At 43.6% G+C, this 20,643-nt stretch overlaps 1 protein-coding gene across 1 annotated transcript in view; it reads left to right on the top strand.

The window, feature by feature from the left end:
* Positions 1-20,643, top strand: part of LOC116995365 (von Willebrand factor-like) — a 121,930-nt gene that overhangs the window by 17,007 nt on the left and 84,280 nt on the right. Inside the window, exons 7-15 of the mRNA XM_033058043.1 lie at positions 1,845-2,061; positions 4,087-4,209; positions 6,670-6,781; positions 8,532-8,578; positions 11,469-11,605; positions 12,954-13,092; positions 13,680-13,780; positions 16,277-16,472; positions 17,059-17,274. Of these exons, the coding sequence (XP_032913934.1) occupies positions 1,845-2,061; positions 4,087-4,209; positions 6,670-6,781; positions 8,532-8,578; positions 11,469-11,605; positions 12,954-13,092; positions 13,680-13,780; positions 16,277-16,472; positions 17,059-17,274 (1,288 nt within the window). The remainder of the gene's footprint in view (positions 1-1,844; positions 2,062-4,086; positions 4,210-6,669; positions 6,782-8,531; positions 8,579-11,468; positions 11,606-12,953; positions 13,093-13,679; positions 13,781-16,276; positions 16,473-17,058; positions 17,275-20,643) is intronic.

The raw sequence follows: 20,643 nt of genomic DNA, 5'->3' as shown, positions 1-20,643 counted from the left end.
GGTTTTCTGCTGCACTTGATACTATCTGGATCAAGGCTTTGATCCAGGAGTTGCTGTATTCCTCCATCCTCTGAATGGCCCTGTGCTCACTTTTGGTTTTATCAGTTTCATCTCCAAGTACTGCTTTAATAGTTTTCTTGGCTGCTTCTGTTGGTGTTACTTCCACCCTTAGGGCACTTTTTCAGCTTTTTTGTACTTCTGTGAGTCTTAGAGCAGCACCAAACACCATTTATGTAGTTCCTGCTCCCCTCCTTCTAGTCTTTTTGTATTTTTTCCCATCTGATTCAGCATGGTAGGTGCTGTCAGGGCATCACAACTATCCCAGGCTGGAGCTAAATTTCTGATTTTCACCATGTCCATCTCTCAGTTAGCACTGTGTTAAGTTCCCTGAGTCCTTTCTCAGAAAGCTCAAAACTTCTTTGCACATACTCCTTGAGCCCTTTGCTAAACTTGGAATACATTCCCAATGGACTAGATATTTCTGGTTGGTTTGTTTTCACAAGCAAGAAATTCTGTCTTGGCTCAGACATGTACTAACTTGAGTTGATCACCTGAACAAAACACCCTTTAGCCAAAATATAAAAGGTATTTTCTATTCAGCAGTTTTCCTATACAGGCACCACAGCTTCCATTCAGAGAAGACATTTAGATTTTTTCCTGTGGGGTGTTTTTGCTCTCCATTTTTCATCTCCCAGAAAATGAGAAAACAAGATGCTTTTTATTTTTTTTAATTTTTATTTTTTACACAGCAGCTTGTATGTGCTCTCACCTCACATACATGTAAAATTTTTTAGAAGTAGTAAATTGCAACTGAACCACTCTGAAAAATATACCCCCCTCCCACCTCCATTGAGTATAACACCTGCAAAATACACCAGGGTTACATTTGCTTATGTAAAAAACTGACAAATAAGTAGAAGAAAGTTATGTTCCAACTCATTGTTCTGGTCTTGTATCAGAAAATCGTTTTTTTACTTAGCAAAACTCAGTGCCATCCTTTCAGAAAGTTGCACTGAGGACCTCAGACTCATTGAGACATAATTTGCACAAAAGAGTTTATTTGGGAGTCTCCCTTGGAGAGCTTAATAGTACACTAAGTTTTCCTTAGGTTTTGTTTCACATAAAGTTAAGTTTCCTCTTATGCTTCTGCTGTCTGCAAGAAGAGGTCTTGATACCTTCCTCCCATCTCCCTGTGCTGTCCTCCCCTTACACTGGCTGTCACCATGCTGATTTCACTCAGGAGAAGAGCAGAACAAATTGCTTTTCTTCCCTGGGCTATTGTTCTCCTGTTTATCTGAGCTAAATTGACCTGTTGTGCTTTGGACAAGCCAGCAGGAGCAATGGGAACGTGTGACCAGAAGTGGAAAACAAATTTCATTCCTGGGAATTCAGTCAGACTCAATCTTTCCCTCTGACACCTGCTCTGGTTGCTTGTTATCCAAAAGATTGTCTGGTTGTTTTTCTTCCTACATACCTCAGTTCCTCTCTGTTGCTGTGTGCATCTTCCTGGGAATCCAGGCACCACCCAGCTCTTTTCTGGGAAGCCAAGGGAGGCAGAATACCTCCATCTTTTTGTGTGTTCCTGTGTGAAACATCCTTTATGTGATGCTCCATTCTATAATGATCAGTATATTGAGGTATCCATGGATGTTCTAAATAATTGGGTAGAGCTCACTATTAGCTCTTGACTATTATTAACTGTATGGTGGTGTTAAATTAGAGCTGTGATGCTCAACAACAGTGCTGACGGTGTGTTCGGAAAAGTTGAGTTTTCCTTTCCCACAGGAAGTAATTTTGTCCCCTTTGCTCTCTCTCTGTCCCTTTGCCCCTCACTTCTCGTGCAGGACGTCCTGGAAACCTGCCAGCTGCTGAGCACATCTGTGACCTTCTCCCGGTGCCACCATCGCGTGGATGCCGAGCCCTACGTCAGCCTCTGCGAAAGGGACATGTGTGCCTGTCCCCAGGGTGTGGACTGTCACTGCCCTGCCTTCCTGGAGTACGCCCGGAGCTGTGCTCACCAAGGAGTCATTCTGGAAGGCTGGCCTGAAGAGAGCTCCTGCAGTAAGCCGGCACCTTTATTCCTAAATGCTGCTCTTCCCCAATAAGATCGTGCCTGTCTTGGAGATTTATGTCCTGCAGCTAAAAGCAGCTGGTGTCTTTTAGGAAAAAAAAACTGGTTCATTTATAGGAAGTGCCTTGCTCACTTCCCCTCTCAGGTCTTCATCACCCACTTTTTTCTGGAAGTTTTTGTCCCCAAGGCAATATTGTTTGAAGAGCCTGAGCTGTTGTATGTCCATCACAGTGTACAGGCAGTGAAGGCTTATTTGATACACCAAGGTATAGACAATGATTTAGGTGCTATTTCACATAGGGTTCGGATGTACGGCATTTTCCAACCTGCATTTTTAAGTCAGCATCTTAGTGAAATATTCTCTAGAATTTTTGCATAAAGACAATTGCTTCACCCTTTATTTGATTGAATCAATTGCCTTGAAATTGAGATGTTGCCTTTTCTAAGCCAATTTTTGTGAGGTTGGAGATCCTGATTGCCTTTGAACTGCTGCCTTTATTAGCCCAATTTTGCTGAGTTAGAAGTCCTGATTGCATCTGGGCTGAGGTTTTGTATTAAGGACGTGCCTAGACTGAGAGGGGTTGTGTTTATAGAGGAAAAGTGATGTTTGCACCTACTGCTGATATCTCCACTGGAGAACAGTGGTTTAATACAGAGCACTAAAAAAAATTAAAAATCCACTAATATAATGTTCTTGGTGATTTTTCTCATGTATATTTGTTAAGAAAAAGGACAATTTCCTTGGCATCTTTGTGTAAATTGATTTCATGGGGTAAACTGTCTGATTTGTACTGACAACACTTGGTTCTCTGGTAAAGATATTCTGCTACTGGCCACTGAAGAAAACTCTGCCTTCAGACTGTGGTTAGGGCAGCAAGATGCTGCCAACCACTTGTTCTAGGGATTGTACAGTCTGAGTTCTAGCAGTAATTTATTACCTTTCCACTGGGACATAAAAGGCATCTATTAAAGCTCATCTCCTTGCTCAGTGTGTGAGCCAGAGAACCCATTTTTGCTGGGGCTCTTTGTAAGTATGATTAAAAGGCTCAAGTGAAATGAGCCTTTCTGTGATCCCAGGGGCTTTTGAGCTCATTTCTAACCCTTGAATTCACAAGCCACATTTTGGTTTTTTTTCTCCTGAGTCTGGAAAGGGAGAAGCATCCCACTGCCACAGCAGGAGCTTAATTTTCTATCACTCTTTCTGCCATGGTGTTTTATCAGGAGATGAAGATGATGATGGTGATGGAGGGTATGGAATGCTCTGCTGTGTGGGAAGGGCTCTAGTGCTGGGCACACTGTGCGAGTTGGTGCTCAAGCCCAGGGCACCATCATTCCTTCGTTACCCTCCCACCTCTTCAGCAGAGGATTTGCTTGGAAAAAGGGCAGGCTCTGACCCTTCCTTCCCACTCCATGCCCCCACAGCCTTGTAGGGCATGGTGTGTGTATGCATTGAAGAGAAGGAATGCCTGCAATAGGGTATGTATGCATAATGGCCTGGCCTAGATAATGGCAGCAGTGGAGATACCATGGCATGGGTGTTATCCTCAGCTGCTGCTCCTCTGGAAGAAGGAGGATGGGATTTCAGAGTTTTAACTGTCTCCTGGTTCTCCCTGGAAACACCAAAGGAGAATTTTACAAATTAGTGGAATAAGTGCATGGCTTAAAGGTACAAAACTACCATGTCTCTACAAATTGCTTAGATATTGTGGCAAAACTTCTCCTCGGGTTTGATTATTCTTAATGCACTTGGGTTTGGTTATTAAGACTCAATTTATTAGAATACAGATTGGCTTTAACCTCTGAGTATTTATTATGCTATCTGACAGATGATGATATTGCAGCAAACTGAAAAGTAAGTATTTCTAAAATGTTCTGCTTCTAAAAAAAAAAAATTATCATTTGGAAGCTGACATGACCTTTTGTGTCTCTGTGGTTCATCCTTTGATAATGAAGGGATTTGTTGATTTAAGAGTTATTGAGGAATTTGCATTTCTAATTTCTTTTAATTGTTTCAGGGCCAAGATGTCCAGTTGGCATGGAATATAAGGAGTGTGTATCACCATGTGCCAAAACCTGCCAGAGCCTGAATATCAATGAAGTGTGTCATGGACAATGTGTTGATGGCTGCAGCTGCCCTGGTAATTTATTTACTGGGTTATTTACAGAGAAACATTTGGCAGTCAGGCTACCTATTTTATTAGAAGAAGGAAAGCTGTGTCTTCCCTTAAATTTTCTTGAAATCAGAAACACTTTTTTTTTCTGGGACCATGCCCTGGAATAATCCAGTTTCTGTAGTGCCGGTATGCTCACTCCATGAAAGGGCCATTTTTCAGAGCCAACTAAAAAGTAAATGTTTCTGTGAAAATCAGTACCAGCTAATATTTCAGGATTGCCTTTATTTCTTGGTGAGAGACTGCTTGCCTTGATGTACTCCTTCTGAATTGCTTGGGTTAGAGGCAAAAGCAGTTAGGGGAAGAAACAGCAGAGAATAAATACACTGAAGGAATTTCTTGCAGAAAAACTGTACATGTAGAACTTGCACTGCAATTTCAAAGGCCTTCATGATTTAGGTAATAATTTAATTTATTATTGAATCTTCCAGGAGATTTGATTGGATTAAAGGGAACAACCCAGCCACATTAATTTTCCGCTTCTGCCTGTGTACTTAAAACAACTGCAGGAGGAGAGCTTGATTCCTGGCTCCAAAGCCCCATATGCTTCCATTTCTAGCTGCTTTTTTTCTGTTTTATTTTGTTCATTGGGTGCTTTGTTTGTTTTGCATAGGAATATCTCTGCATTTCACCCTGTCTGGGCATTGTGAATTCACAGAGGTGTTTACTGTCCCCTTGTACATGATGCTAAATGCAATGGAGGTTTGCAGAGCTTTGCTTGCCAAAACAAGGCAATAATGACAATGCCAGCCTCGTTTGAGGAGTCACTGCATTCAGGGTTTGGTAGTTTCCCATTCAGCTGCCAGCTTCTTCCCTGTTGAAGGTTCAAAGGAGTGGCAGGACCTGCACAGGTGATGTAACCAGAATCTGGAGATTATTTTGTTGTGAAGGGTCCAGCTGCTGTATTTGTGCAGTCCTGGAAGTGTTGGAGAGAGCTGAAGGAGATGAATCCACTGGCTGCACAAAGGCTCTTGCTGTATTTTTCCCTTGGTAGATGCATTGGTCTGTTCAGCATAGGAAAGATCTAAGGAGAGAGGAATTGAGGAGCAGAGAAGCAGGAGCTCCACAGAAAGGGTAAAGGGCATGAGAATAACAATCAGCACTTCAAAACTTTTACTGCTGTGTTGCAGAGCCAGAAGGGAAGAAGCTGAATTTGAGTTTGATAGAAAACCAGGAGGATCTGACAGAGGGATTTTTGATGAGGATTCTACCTTCACTTAGCTCCCCTCCAGTACACCAAGAGCAAGCAGGATCTGAAGGATGTTTGACAAATGTCTTGTTTCTTTTTTTTTTTAAATTTTTTTATTTTTCCCCTCTGCTAAATGCCCTTCACAGTTACATTAATTGCTGTAAATGGAATTACTTTTGCCAGGAAAAAAAGCAGGCTTCTGTTTTCTTGTGCTCTCTGGAGAGCCGCAGCACTCTTAAATGCTCAGATCTTGTTATGATTCTCTCTCACTGGAGGGATTTTTTCAACAGCCAAGATCTTTCCAGGCAGCTCTATGGAATAGGAGAAAAGAGACTTACCTGAGTCTCACTGTCAGTGATGTGATGATGGGTACTGCCAGGGAAAAGACAAAATCTCTGCAGGCAATTGGAAGGAGTCCCTCAAAGAGAAGGGAGAGAGTTGTTCAAGAAAAGAAATATTTTGCCACAGCAGTTCTTCTGAATATGGGGGAATATCAGCTCTCTCTCAATACTGGGATTGAATAGGAAGCACTATAAGCTAGCAATAGAAGCAAGTTTATACCTTAGAAAAGTCTCTTTTTATCCCTGTTTATCCCTGGAGGATAAAGAACTCTCTCTATAGAACAGGTGATGATAGTTGTGTAATATGGAAACCTCAGCAGCTGGACTTAAGTTGGGAAGTTGGCCCTTTTGCTTTTTACCTTTGCAGAAGTTCAGAAGCAGCTTCTTTCTCTCAGACCCTCTCTGCTAGACTTACATGGTGTCCAAATTTGTTTCTTCATTCCCCACTTTGTCTCATCTTTGGGTGTCTTATGACAAGTACAAGACCTCTGTGGACACCCTTTGGTGCAGCCAGTGAAGTTCATGGTTTTCCCAACAGTCAGGTCCCAGACCAGCTCCTATCAACTATGACTGTGCTCCCTATGTTTTGTTTGTCAATGTCCCAACATGTGTTCTGGAGCTGAGGATGTGCTAAGCAAAGAGCTTTTCTGAGAGCACCAGGAATGCTTTGTTCAGCACATCCGAGGGAGAGGCAGCACCAGAAGAAAAGCAGACACCTGCCCCTGTGAGGCTTTTTGGCAAGCCTCATTCCTTTTTATTGCTGTCTGTGACTAAGTATGGATAATAATGCATATGAAGTCTTGGCAAAGCATATGAAGAGCAAGAAAATCTAATTGCATTTGTGTTTCTGTCCCTGTGTGTGTGACATGGGTGTCTGATGCTGCCTGACCTATCCAGAGGGGCTGCTCCTTGATGGTGAACGCTGCATTGAAAGCTCTGACTGCTCCTGCATCCACTCTGGAAAACATTATCCTCCTGGCTTCACCATCTCCCAGGACTGCAACTCATGGTAAACCCTGTGCTGCTCTGGTGTGGTTGCTATAGATAAGTCACTGCTCAGTGGCTGTTTTGCATTATCTTTCTAGAAATCTCTCTAACTTTAAAAAATTTCCTTTCACTGGCAAAGGACTTGGTCTCTTATTGGAATTGCCAGCCCCTTCCAAGAAGTGAACTGCTCACAAAAGCAAAATCAGCTCTGTTTTTAAAGGGATATTTGATCTGATAGAACAACATGAAGGTCACACTCCTTCAAAGAGCGGAGACCTACCTGTTTCCTGTGGATAAGACAGATCAGCAGGTTCCCATGTCTGGGTAGTGTCAGCAGCGATGTCTTTGTTTTGACTTCCTACGTGTATTTAACTTCTAAATCCCATTTCTTTCCAAGAGGAGTTAGCCTAAGGCACGTCCTTGGAACTTGTCACAAGGCTAATGAGTCTTCCTAGCTTGGCTCACAATTTTTCTTTCACTCCTGAGTACGAGAGTGGAGGGGAAAACCAGCACTTTAAAGAAAGGAAGGGGAATTAGTCACATATTCCTGATCTGGTTTTGTGTTCAGTGTGGACGTATTTGTTCAGACAACTCTTTGCTCAGAGGTCTCCAATTAGAGCACAGAAGGAGGACTCGGTGAAGACTATGGCATGCAGAAGAAAGGCGGTCTGTGCATCGTCCTTGTTAATCAGAAGCTTTTTGTTACCTGCACCACATGTCCCAAAACACAAACCATAATCATGATATTAGAATTTTGTCTTTTTCCCTGGAGTCCTCTGCAGCTTGGAGCTTGGCCACATTGTTCAACCTTGGTGCTCTTGGGAGATGAGTGTAGCCTGACAGGCTGGGGTTTTTATTGCTTGTGTTTTGTTATTGCTTCCTGTTATTGAAACGATGCTGCTGTGGAGAACGTCATTCCATTGACTCAATAATCTACCTCCCAACAAATAATTTTCAAGAGCTGGGATAACTAGAGGAATGAGAAGAATATAGTAGCTCTTGAAACAAGGAGTGCAGAGAGGCTTGTGGAGGACACTGAGGGTGATCACAGCAGGGGAATCTGATGTAAGAAGAAGCAAAGTTGAATAGATTTGTTTAAGAGCTAATGAGGGAACTTTCACTGCCTAAAGAAGGGCTGTGAAGAGGATGGGGCCAAAATCTTCTCAGAGACAAACAGCAAAAAATTATGAAGCAATGGACCCAAGCTGCAAATGAAATTCTGTTTTGTCACAAAGAAAAATTCTTCTCCCTTCTCCAGTGCTGTACTGGGACAGCTGCTCAGAGAGGCTGTGGGACTTCATCTTGGATATTTCTAAACTCAAATGGGCAAGGTCCTCACCCAGCTGATCCAGCTTTGTCACTCCTTTCTCTGAGTTGAGGATTGTAGCAAATGATTTTTCTAGAAGTCCCTTCAAATATTTTTTCCTGTGATTCTGTTGTATTATTGATAGCTATACCTTGAGAACTGCATTGAACTCATTCCACATCAGTGTGATATAGCTGAAAGCTCCATTAAACACAGAGCTTTAGCAGGGAAAAACAGAAGTCCTTGAGTTCTGCAACCATACCCGTTCATATTACCAGCAGTCGTTGTCAAATGATGCGAAGAAGGGATTAATACATTAAGAAATGAGGTTATGGGAGATGGAAGGGATATTGGGGACTGATTTAACTTCCCTGGGACAGGTGACCATTTTCAGTTTTTTGGGAAAAATGTGCAGCAGATTTATATTCATGTACTCTTGGCTAACTTGCTACTATCTCTTTCCTAGCATTTGTCGACGTGGCACATGGATCTGCAGCAATGGGGAATGCCCAGGTATGTTGGATTTATTCTTTTCAGTTTTGACAAGTAAGTCGTGCCTACAACCCTCCCACTCTCACCCTGCTCATGTTGTTTTTTTACCCAAAAAAGCAAATCTTTGTTCTTCCTTGCTTGCCCCAGTACAATCCAGTTGGGATCCTACTTTAAAGTTTTTCTCCTGAGACAAGTCAGACATTGCCCTGTGTGGTTTATGTGTAGCAATGAAAAATCCTGTTTGATGGGAAGACCAGTTCCTGCTTTGATTACTTAGTTTGCCAGTTATAAGGGGGCTGTATGTTCAGAGGATTGGCTTCCAGGCAGAGGAACACTCCTGGCTTTCTTTGACCAGGAACAATTCCTCATTGTACCTTATTGACCATGACAATTCCCTCATGGTCATGTTGTGGGAGCTACAGCCCCAGGGAGAAAGTGGCTGTCCTGCCTTCCATGGGTGCTGGCAGATTGGAGAGGTAGCTCTGCAGATGCAGACCAGGGTTATGACTGGACAGGAAAAGAGCAGATTTGGAGGCTTTGGTGGTTTTTGTTGAGATGAGACTGTGCAACTTTCACAAATTAGGGGAATTGCAACAGTCTTAAGGTGTTCTGTCCAAAAGTCTGTCTTTTTCTAGTAGCATGAAACTGGCTTGGTCCATCAATGCTCTATTTCCTCCTGCTTTAGACCAAAAGAACCCTTCCCCTGAAGTATCAGCACTTAAAGAAGAGGATGGGGGGTGGTGTATGAAAATACTCAAAATGGAGATGACATTTTTAGTGAACTGTCCCCGTGCTTGTTGATTAAGGATCTCTCCAAGTGCAGGGAATCTCACTGTCTAAAACAGAGCCTCAAGGACACATTCCAGGCTGATTTGTTGCATCTTTTAGCTAATGGGCAGCAGCATGATTGCAAACAAGAAATAGGTGCTTTTCTGACTTCTGTTTTTCCTTAGGTTATAGCTTTTATAGCTTTAAGTCCTTGTTCTCTGGGCTGTGATGAATACTCCATGGGCCAAATTTGTGTCCTTAACTCTGGCCACATTTTCTTCCTAGTGGTTATGGAAGTGAAGATAAATCTGGTATTGAGGCTTGCAAACAGATATTGATACCTATCTCTGTGCAAGAGGCAATATAGCATTGCAGCCTTTTTCTGAATTGGGAAGCTGTCCCAAATGAGCAGAAGTGGAAAAGAAAGCAGCTTATTTTTATACCTTCTGCCAATATATCTAAATCAGTTTCCTCCTAGGCTTGTTAAAGACTGAATGTTGTATACCTGCAGCTGTTGTACATATGCCTGCTAAAAACTCTATAAACTGTACTGAGACAGCATGGGAAGGCAGCAAAGCCTTCCAGAGTAGCCAAATTTATATTGTTACCTGTGCTGTTTGTCGCTACTTGAAGTAATATTGCAGCATATTTTCATTGTTGGTTAGTTACCACAAATATATCTAAAATCATGTGTGCAGAAAATTTATGTAGTTACTGGTATAAACTCTAGGCAGTTCTGTTTTTCTTTTGATCAAAGTTTTTGTCAGGAAAGCTTGCTTCATATTGTGGGAGTGAATTGCCCAGCTGTAAGTTTGGTGATAAGGTGAGTCCACAGCTGGAGCTGGCTGGCACTACCAAGAGGCTTTCAAGCTGATATCATAATGGAAATAATTATGAAAGCAGAAGGTTTCAGGAAATTTCATGGGATGCATTACATCAAATGGAATAGACAGAGGGACCCATAAGAAAAGACTTGGCCACAGAAAAGAAATTTCCCTTTCAGGAGCAGTGCCAAAGGCTGGGATTTGTCTTAGCATCCCCCAGTTCTCTGTGCTACAAACCTGTGCTCCTGTTCCCTTGTTGCAGAGAATGCCCTGGAAATCAAACTCCAAGGGATGACAAATGTTCAGGAGGTGCTGGACTTCTCTTAGGGTGAATCAGAGCTGTGCAAGGCTGGGAATCCTCAAGATCTGTTCTTTAGCACCAGCTGGTTTAAGATAATAAACACTGAATAATATGCTGAAGAGGGAAATTTCCACATACTGTTCATTAGACAGATCTTCTGTGGGACTCAAAGGCAGTGAAGAGAGAATAACCATGGAGCTCACCTGCCAGCTTGTAACATTAACCTTTCTCCAACCCTGGGCTGGTGATGGTCACTGTAGACCCAGCACCTCAATTTTGTTGTGGATGAGTGGCTGCCCACCTTGTTTGCCATGGATGTGTGATGGTCTTTTCATATGGAAGATTTTCTCTGCAAATTCTGTGGGGTTGGAGCCTTTCCATGTATTTGCATGACAGGGTACTGAATCCCAGCAGTGGTATCTGGATACTGCCTTCCTGGAAATGAAAAGCCACAACTTACTATAAAGCCTTCAAATGTTGATATGTTTAAATAGCTCTTTTTTCTAGTAGAAAGGTGGTCAAGCTGAGCTTTCACATTATTCAGTGAGGACTTTAGATGTAGCTATTGTAACTATAGAATTATTTTTAACTCTGTTAGTTGAGAAGATTGTTCAGGGTAAAGTCCAACATAAATTCTACCCTTGGAAAGACTCCCAGAGACATTGTCTTCCAGCTCTTCATTCTCATAAGGTATTTTATGTTACAATAACTTACTGGTATTTAAGGCATCCCAACAAAAGAATATAGGCTTTTCCATAGGCATGCATTTCAGCTCTTGACTGCACTTTATTCTGTGTTCCCCAGCTGTTGCTGGTTCCTCTGTTATTACTGGTGATGCCTTATGGAAATAAATAGTGAGATAAAGATCTTGCTGGTGCTTTCTGGTCTGTGGGGAACCTGAACCTTGTACAACCTGTTCCACCAGGGCTGCTCTGCCCCCTCAGAGGCTTGTGGGGGCTGAGCAGGATTTTGATCAAAACTGGCACTGGAATGATTAATGTTTTTTTGCTTTTTCCAGGGGAATGCTCTGTCACTGGCCAGTCCCATTTCAAAAGCTTTGACAACAAGTATTTCACCTTCAGTGGTATTTGCCAGTATTTATTTGCCAAGGATTGTGTGGAAAATTCCTTCTCTGTGATCATCGAGACGGTGCAGGTAACAGCAGCCTTGGCTGGTGCCTCTGTGCAGCTCCTGAGAGAGAGGGCAGGGCTGTGGGGCTATGACATGAATTGCAGATGCACAGACCAACAGAAGCAATTTCCCTATGAGATAATTAGTTTAAATAACAGATGCAGTCTTTCTCCTTAGTTAATAAGTGTTTTGCTTCTCCTCACCACCATTCCCAGGAGCCTGCCTGGGGATGGAGGCTCCTGATGAGGTATAGAGAACGGGCTCTTGCCAGCTTTTTGCCAGCTGAACAAGCAAACAGAGGTGAGGCTGCACCCCTTGCCAAGCACCCTGGCTTCTGGTGCCTCCCTAGCGCCAGTGCTAAAGGACATTTCCTTGGACACCAAGGACAGTGCACTGGCAGAGCAGTGCCTTGTATTGCTTCCCATTTAGTCAGACTGACTGGTGTTTTTTGTACCCAGACAGCAGGTCCTGACTTTCATTGCTGTCTCCCTGATGGGTGTGTGAGAAGAGCTGCAGAGGGGTGGGAAAGGGAGCCAGGCCCGTGTACGAAGGGATGGAGAATCTCCTGAAGGGAGATGTCACAGGGAGGTTAACACAGTCGTGAAATGAATTGACCAGTTGTACTTGGGAACGGGTGAACAAACCCAGAGACTGAAAAGGACCCTGAAGGAAGCAGAGAGGAAGAACGGTGATGGGGACAGAGGAGCTGAAGGCAGGGAAAGGTGCAATAGAGACAGGAGACTGACAGGAGGGAAGGGGAGTATCAGCTTGTCCAGCAGCACCAGGGAAGTTGCAGGCTTTGGAGAAATGGGCTGTGACAACTCTCCCCACCATCTGGATCTGTCTCCTGCATTAGAGAGCTCTGATAGTGCAACTCTGAGGTCATTGGTGTTTGAGAACCTGCAGGACAGGTTTCCACTGAAACTTCCCTTTCGAAACCAGGGAGGAGAAGTGGGGCCCCCGCAATCCCTGTTCCTCATCTGGGTATCCCACAACCAGGCAAATAAACACTCCAGGAGTCTTGGGAACGTGAACTGTGTACCTATTGCCCAGGCTGTGTGGGTCAAGTGGCCTTCCTGCCCCTGCCACAGCTGTGGGGCTGGTCACTGCCATGGGTCACTCCCAGGGGTCTGGTGGAACACTCACAGATCCCTTTCCAAGTTCTGAGACAGGGAGCTCAGCCTTGGTGTGTGATTAGTGGGAAAATGGAGGGAAGGCTGCCAGCCTGCTCTTTATGGGATGCAGAAATTAGATCGATGAAACCAGTGTGACACTCAACACCTCTCAAACTCGATGCCAAAATGCCTTCTGGGACTAAGTCACCAAGAAAGTGAAAACTCGAGGTTTGAGGCAGGCTTTCCCTTCTCTGCAGTGTGCAGATGATCCTGATGCCGTGTGCACGCGCTCAGCTTCTGTCTGGATCCGCGATATGGACAACAGCATCATCAAAATGAAACACGGAGGAGGAGTTTCGCTGAATGGACAGGACATACAGATGCCTTTGCTGCAAGGTGTGTTCACACAGGCTGACTCTGGCCGGCCACTGAAAGGCTCCTGCTTAGTAGTGGTTTTAGACATGCCTTAGCCCAGCTTAATCAGTGTTTTCAATGCCAAACTCTCACTTGTAGTTTCTTCCAGAAGCTCTGGTGTTTAACTTCTCTCCATGCAGCAGACACATCTTGACTTGGCTATTCTAAAATCAGGAGAATTAAGCTCGTCGACATTTGTGAAAATCACTGTTGGTATATTTTTTTTTGAAATTACTATTTTTCAACCAGAAGCTTGAAATAATGGAATCACAGAATGATTTGGTTTGCACCTTAAAGATCATCTCATTCCAAACCCCTGCCATGGGCAGGGTCACCTTCCACTAGCCCAGGTTGCTCAGAGCCCCATCCAACCTTGCCTTGGACTCTCCTAGGAATGGGGCAGCCACAGCTTCTCTGGGCAACCTGTGCCAGGGCTTCTTCACCCTCACAGTGAAGAATCTCTTCCCAATATCCAGTCTAAACCCACTCCCTGTCAGTGTGAAGCCATTGCCCCTTGTCCTGTTACTACATCTTGTAAAAACTCACTGACTCCCTGTGGTTGCCTTCAGGTGCCCTCCGTATCCAGCGTGTGGTGAGGAGTTCAGTTCACCTCACCTATGGGGAAGATCTGCAGATTGACTGGGATGGTCATGGAGAACTCATAGTGAAGGTATTTTTCTGTCTGTTTTACTTCTGTTGTTTGCCCCCTCACTCATTCCACCCAAATATGTACAAAGATTTTCTTGTCTGAAGTAAAAAATTGCTTTGTGTTGCATGTTAGAAATTCCTTTCTCTTTTGCTACCCCCAGAGTGATATACAGGTCCTTTTGTATTCCAGAAACAAACATTTCATCTTACAGCAACTTGGCAGCTTTTTTCTCCTCCTTTTTTTATTTTTATTTTTCTCCTGTGTGTGTGCAATGACAGCTGTTATTAACCACGAGCAGTTTTGTGTTTTGCTCAGCAGATACCCTCCAAACTGGAGTTTTGTTTTTATTTGCTTTGACTGCCCTGTCTAAACCAACAGATGTGAATGACTTAAAATAAAGGAAGAAAAGGCCTCCAGGGACACAGTTACTCATATTTTCCAGGAAATAAAAAGCAGTTCATAGATGTGGTGCGTGCTCCTTCTACCGTGAGGAATATTTGAAGTCAGCCTTGATTAACAATTAGGTTTTGTCGGTGCTGCAGACACAGCAGAGTGTAGAAATACCCGAGCCAGGTTTAACAGAAATTATCTCTAAGGAAGCTGTAGCCACAGCCTTGCTGTCTTGAACCCCCCTTTCAACAGGGATCTGCTCACTGAGAGGAGTTTTGCCAAGAAAACCAGTTTTCCTGGGATTTTCTGCTGAGTGGTAAACGCTGCCTGCCTTGAACCATGGCACTGTTTTTGCATTCTCCTTGCCTGCTCCAAAATCTGGCTTAAATGTCATGTCTGGCACAGTGCAAAGGGTTATGAAAGCCAGTTCAGAATTGAGTTCAAGAGATGAAAAAACACCAGATGAGAAAGGTCTGGAATAATTTTAGAAAGCAAATGGGTGTTTGTGGTTGTTGTTTTGATTTAACCTGTATCTCTATGCTCTGAGAATCTGAAAGTTCTTTTGGAGTTCAGTCCCAAAAAATTCACTTCAGTCCCTTGGCACATATCAGGAGTTTTGGCTTTCCTCAGTATTCAAAGTGTTTTTCTGCCTGGTGAGAGACCCATATAAATTTTTTGTCCCACTGAAAACAAACCTAATTTTCTGCTCTAGATCCTCTACCCGTAAAAGCTGGAAGTTTCTCCAGTTGTCTGTTCCTTCCCTTGCTAGGCATCTAAAGCATCTCTTTAATTGCTTTTGGAGAGTTATTTTATGCTGGATTTGTAGACTGACCTGTTGCCAAATATTGCTGACAATTGGAGGAAGTGATACACTTCCATTACCTTGTTCTGGCAAAAATTCTTCCTGTGTTCCTCAAGAAGGCTCCCCTTTCTGTGACTGCCTGATATTTGTGATTTGAGCTTCTACTCCAAAATACACCACAATTTGGACTTGTGTGAGTCATTGCTCCATCTGCAAATTACATGAAAGTAGTAATATTCTTAGTAGTAAGATTATTTATCCTCTCATTGTTCTTTTTGATGTTCTGTATTTATTCTCTGACCACTGTGTTTCCATGCTGGCTACTATTAAGTTATATTTTGAAGGATGTTTTTTATTTTTTATTTATACAAAAAAACAGTTTTCATTAAAAATGTGGATTTCTCTAACTATTTTTTGGTTGTTTCACTGGTTAGTCCTGCAAGCTTGCCTGAACTAGGACTCAGCTACATGGATACAGAGGGCTAATGCAGCATCAGAGCTCCTGAGTAGTTGATAGTGTTTGTAAAGTACAAACTGTTAGGAGCTTTACTCCTAACAGAAACTGACAGTTTCTACTAAAATAAAAGGTATTGGTGCCTTTGTGATGCGGATGTTGCTTAGGAGATTTCTCCCTGTTTACCTCTAGGTTTAGGGTCATCTTTCAGCTGCCCCTTGATTTGCAGCAGGAATAAAACAGGGTGAAAAGTGCACCTGCTCTGTGGATTGTTGGAAATTCTGCTTTTAGTATGCCTGAAGTTCCTCTAGGCAGGAGGAATCTGTAATGTGGGGTAGCTTTAGGGATATTAGTTTATTCTTTATTTTATCCAGAGTCCTCAGTGTTGAGGGGAACCTCTCAAATATTTTCTCAATTTTGTGATAAAACAGTTCCCTTAAATTTCCTTCATCAACCAATTTTCCTTTAAAATGTGAAATGCTCCCAGGTGCAGTGTCTTTCCCCAAAGTACTGTTGGAATTGCATTAAAAAAAAATGGAACCCCCACTGTTTCCCTTCTCATTTATATAAATTAGGAGTGAGAACAGGTGACTAAACTGGACTCCTGATCAAGGCATAAAAATGAGCTATTTTTCCTCATCACCCTCTGAAATTCACTGTACTCTGTAAAAACTGTCTCCTGCTGCTATTTTTGTTAGAAGTTTGAAAATACAGTACAATGGTATTGTGTCTGTAGTATTTTGATGGGTGTTTGAGAATTTTCTTGACTATTAAACTGTTCATGGTTCATTCTTTAAAAAAAACCAGTAAATCTTGCTCTACAGTGGTAACCAGTTCTGGAAGATGACCAGGCTAATGTTTTGTTCCTTAGGTGTCTCCAGTCTACTCTGAAAGGATGTGTGGGCTATGTGGAAATTTTGATGGGAACAGAGGGGATGATTTTCTTACCCCTTCTGGTATGGTGGAATCCCTTCTGGAAGACTTTGGAAACTCCTGGAAGCTCAATGCAGACTGCCAGGACTTGTTAAAACAAGACAATGACCCCTGCAATCTCAATCCTCATTTAGGTACTGAACTCTATCCAAAATTATAGACCTTTCATTTGCATAAAAAATAAAAAAGGAAAAGAAAGAAAAGTATAAGAAGCTAATGTTGCTTACATTGCCACCAGAGTGGCTGTAATACATATTTTTAAAAATGCAATAAACACCAGCAATGAAAAAAACACAGAAAGACTTGTATTGATGCAGGCTTCCTAAGGAAAATTTTGTGAAAATTGAAAACAAAAATTAGTTTAATTTTGCAAATATAAAAAGGCAGCAGAAAGCAAAGGCTCTGTAAAAGGAATTACAGCACCAGAAATAGTGCTAACAGAATATAAAAAACATTGCTTTTCCTTGATTTGTTTTACTAGTGAAACATTACTCTTTCGGTAGAGCTCATGACATATGAGCTATGGTGCTATCTGTGCCTGCCTGATCCTGTTTTATTTTTGTGGGGTTTTTTTTCTGTTTAGGTTTTTTGGTTTTTGTGGTTTTTTTTTTTTTTTTTAATAAAAGGAAAAGAAAATGCTCACTGTGGCTCCTCTAGCTTTCCTTGAAAGCCACTTTGATCGATTGATTCAGTGTGACCATGTAATTTCTCTCTTTTTAGCCAAGTATGCTGAGGAATCCTGCTCACTTCTGATGGCTCCTGCCTTTGAACCTTGTCACCATGCTGTCAGTCCCACTCCCTACGTGAAGAACTGCCGCTTTGATGTTTGCTCCTGCTCCAGTGGCAAGGATTGCCTGTGCTCTGCCATCGCTAATTATGCAGCAGCATGTGCCAGGAAGAACATCCTGGTCCAGTGGAGACAACCTGACTTCTGCCGTAAGTGCAATGCCTGTCAAACCCTCGTATTTTCCTCATCCTGAAGGAATTTTTTCTGGCAATGTTGGATGAAAGATGTAGAATGAGATACCAGGTTTTCCTTATGGCAGATGATGACAGTAAATCTGTCCTCCACACTGGTAAGGAGGCAAAAGGTGTTCTCAGGGAGTGCTCAGCAGTGAGGGAGAGAAGTGGTGATCCGACACAGCACCATAGAACTTTTGCCTGGATTTCCATTTTCAGCTACTCACCTGGAAACTTTCTGAATGTCCCAGGGTATGAATCTCCCAAGTGATTTGTAGTAATCCCTGAACTGCCTGTTTTTGAGGCCCAAACTTCCTAGGTCCTGACCTCATCAGTAACTCTTGACTTTAGCTGAATGTGGGGTTATGGAGGAAGCACAAAAGGACAAGACAAACTTGTATCAGAAGAGAATTTCGGCATTTTTGTGGCACCACCCCTGCTCACAGCAGGGCTAAATTACTGTAGATTGCCTGAGGTTTTGTCCAAACAAATTTTGAATATCTCCAAAAACAGAGGTACTGTAGCCTCTCCAACATCTCTCTTTCTTATCCAGGGCAAGATTAATAGCCAAATTGCCAAGAGGCTGGAGCAGAAGAATCCAACACCTTTCATTTCTTTTATTTCTCTGTTAGGTCAATGTGGTAGGAAAAAATCCATTGCCATGTAATTTTGATTGAGCACAGACATACTTCTCCCATAAATATTTGTGAAGTGAATGTTTTTCCATTTTCCTGAGCAACTTTGTTATTAAGGAAAGAAGACAATTGAAAAATTTGGGGGAAAGCATGTGTGCTTGGCAGCTCTCCAGATTTGTTCTTCTTCCCAAGCAGAGGGTGGGAAAAACATTTATAAACTGAGTGTGTAGAAAGTGGAAAAGAGAGAGGTCTCTGGCCTTCAAGCCGGTAGGGTTTGCAAGGTCAGTAACCACAATTTCTGCAGGCTGGAGAGTGTTTGCTGTGAATGAGAAAATACCCAGTTTATATTAAACTACTGCCTGATTTTATAATATTTTACCTAGTTTATGTAAATGTTCAGATAGTGGAACAGTAATGTAATAAAAATCCTTTCAGAACTCTGCAGGTCTGGAGGCTGAAAGAAAGAGCAGCGATAATGCCTCATTGCTCTTTCTGTAATTGAACAAGTCAATTTTCACAATTAATCTTTAATAGTGCAGAGCTGCTTCTTCCTTTTTGTGCATTACAGAGAGCTTTGTACTCTCATAAAGTGACGATTTTCCTGATTGCAGATCCATCAGCCCCCATTAAATAATCCTAGTGCCCTAGACATCTCCTATCACATGAAGGAGAGCAATCCCTCTTTCTTAATGCACTTGAGATGTGAATGTGCAGGTTGTGTAATTTGTGCTGATGGCCCAGAGCCCTGAGTGTGTGCCCCACCCCACCTTCATCCCCAGAGATTTGGTTTCTTGGGAAATGACTTGACAGAGCTAGTTTGCTTGATTTGGAGTGGGTAAGTGTCAGGGAGCAAAGTCATTAGTGTAGCACAGCATTATTGCAGTGTGGCAAGCTATCAAGTGCATTCAGCTCTCCTATCTTTGATGTTATTTTAGTTGCAGTTTGATTATTTAAAACCTGACTCATACTCCTGTAGCCCACCACGAATAAGCACTGGAGCCCATCCCTTCATGCTGCATGGAGGAACAGACAGACCACGCTGTGAAGGGCTGTGTCTCTTGTAAAGCTGCATGTAAAAAATTGGGTTGGATGTCTGAGCCCAGAGAGTGATGGTGAATGGAGTTAGACCCAGGTGGTGGCTGGTCACCAGTGCTGTTCCCCAGGGCTTAGTAGTTGGGCCAGTTTGGTTTAATATTTTAATCAAGGATCTGGGTGAAGGGATTGAGTGCATCCTCAGTCATTTCTCAGCACCCAGTTGGGTGGGAGTGTGGATCTGCTGGAGGGCAGGAGGCTCTGCTCAGGGATCTGCACAGGCTGGAGCCATGGCCAGCCCAGTGCTCTGAGGGCCAGCAAGGCCAAGGGCCCGGTCCTGCCTTGGGTCACCCCAAGCCCTGCAGCTCCAGGCTGGGGCAGAGGGGCTGCAGAGCTGGGAAAGGCCCTGGGGGTGCTGGGGACAGCGCTGGACATGAGCCCAGGTGTGCCCAGGGGGGCAGAGGGGCTGCAGAGCTGGGAAAGGCCCTGGGGGTGCTGGGGACAGCGCTGGATATGAGCCCAGGTGTGCCCAGGGGGGCAGAGGGGCTGCAGAGCTGGGAAAGGCCCTGGGGGTGCTGGGGACAGCGCTGGACATGAGCCCAGGTGTGCCCAGGGGGGCAGAGGCTGATGGCACCTGGGCTGTGCCAGCCATGGGGTGGCAGCAGGGCCAGGGCAGGGACTGTCCCCTGTGCTGGGCACTGCTGGGGCCACAGCTCAGAGCCTGGGCACACATGGGAACCTCAGCACAAGAAAGGCACTGAGGGGCTGGAGCGTGTCCAGGGAAGGGAATGGAGCTGGGCAAGGGGCTGGAGCACAAATCTGATGAGGAGGAGCTGAGAGGGGATTAAGCCTGGAGAAAGGGAGGCTCAGGGGGAACTTTCTCACTGTCTACAACTCTGACAGGAGGGGGTAGCTAGATGGGGATCAGGTGCTGGTCCCAGGGAGCAAGGGGCAAGAGGAGAGGAAGTGGCCTCAGGTTTCACCAGGGAGGTTCAGATTAGGTTTTATGTAAACATTCTTCATGGAAATTGTTATCAAGCACTGGCACAGACTGCCCAGAGAAGTTGTTGAGTCACAATGCCTCAAGGTATTTAAAAGCCAGGTGGATGTGGTGCTTAGGAGCATACTTTAGTGGTGGACTTGGCAGTGTGAGGTTAATGGCTGTATTCAGTCATCTTATGGTCTTCTCCAACCCAAATATTTCTGTTTGCCTGTCTCGTGTGTGTATTGTTCTGTGGCACAGGGGAATCAGTCAGAATCATCTAGGTTCCTAGATCTTCCTCCAGATTTCAGGACATGTTGCTAAGCCCATTATTTTCTTCAATGTGGTAGTGCTGGGGCACTTGGTGGCTTTGTATGCCTAGTTTAAGAGGACTTGTATAGGATAAATCCAAGAGTGCTGGAGTAGGGAATTAAGGACAAGCTCTGAGCTGCGTTTGAGGATGGCTACAGTGCATGGTGGGCTCAGCATGATGGAGAAGCTGTGTTAAATCTCGTCCTGGCAGGGTGCACCTTCAGCCAGAGGGGACATTTTTACCTTGTGTTACTTGTGGAACTGGTCATGGTTTGTCTCTTTCACTCTGATTTCCAAACCAGCCCACAAAAGCTTTCCCACTGCTTCTCATCTTATTCCTGGGATAGGCTGTGCTTCAGAACACAGCACTGAGATATTTTGGTT

Source organism: Catharus ustulatus, chromosome 4, assembly GCF_009819885.2.
Source record: "Catharus ustulatus isolate bCatUst1 chromosome 4, bCatUst1.pri.v2, whole genome shotgun sequence".
NCBI classification, from domain to species: domain Eukaryota; kingdom Metazoa; phylum Chordata; class Aves; order Passeriformes; family Turdidae; genus Catharus; species Catharus ustulatus.
The sequence above is the reverse complement of the archived record's forward strand: the minus strand, read 5'-3'. Positions and strand labels throughout refer to the sequence as shown.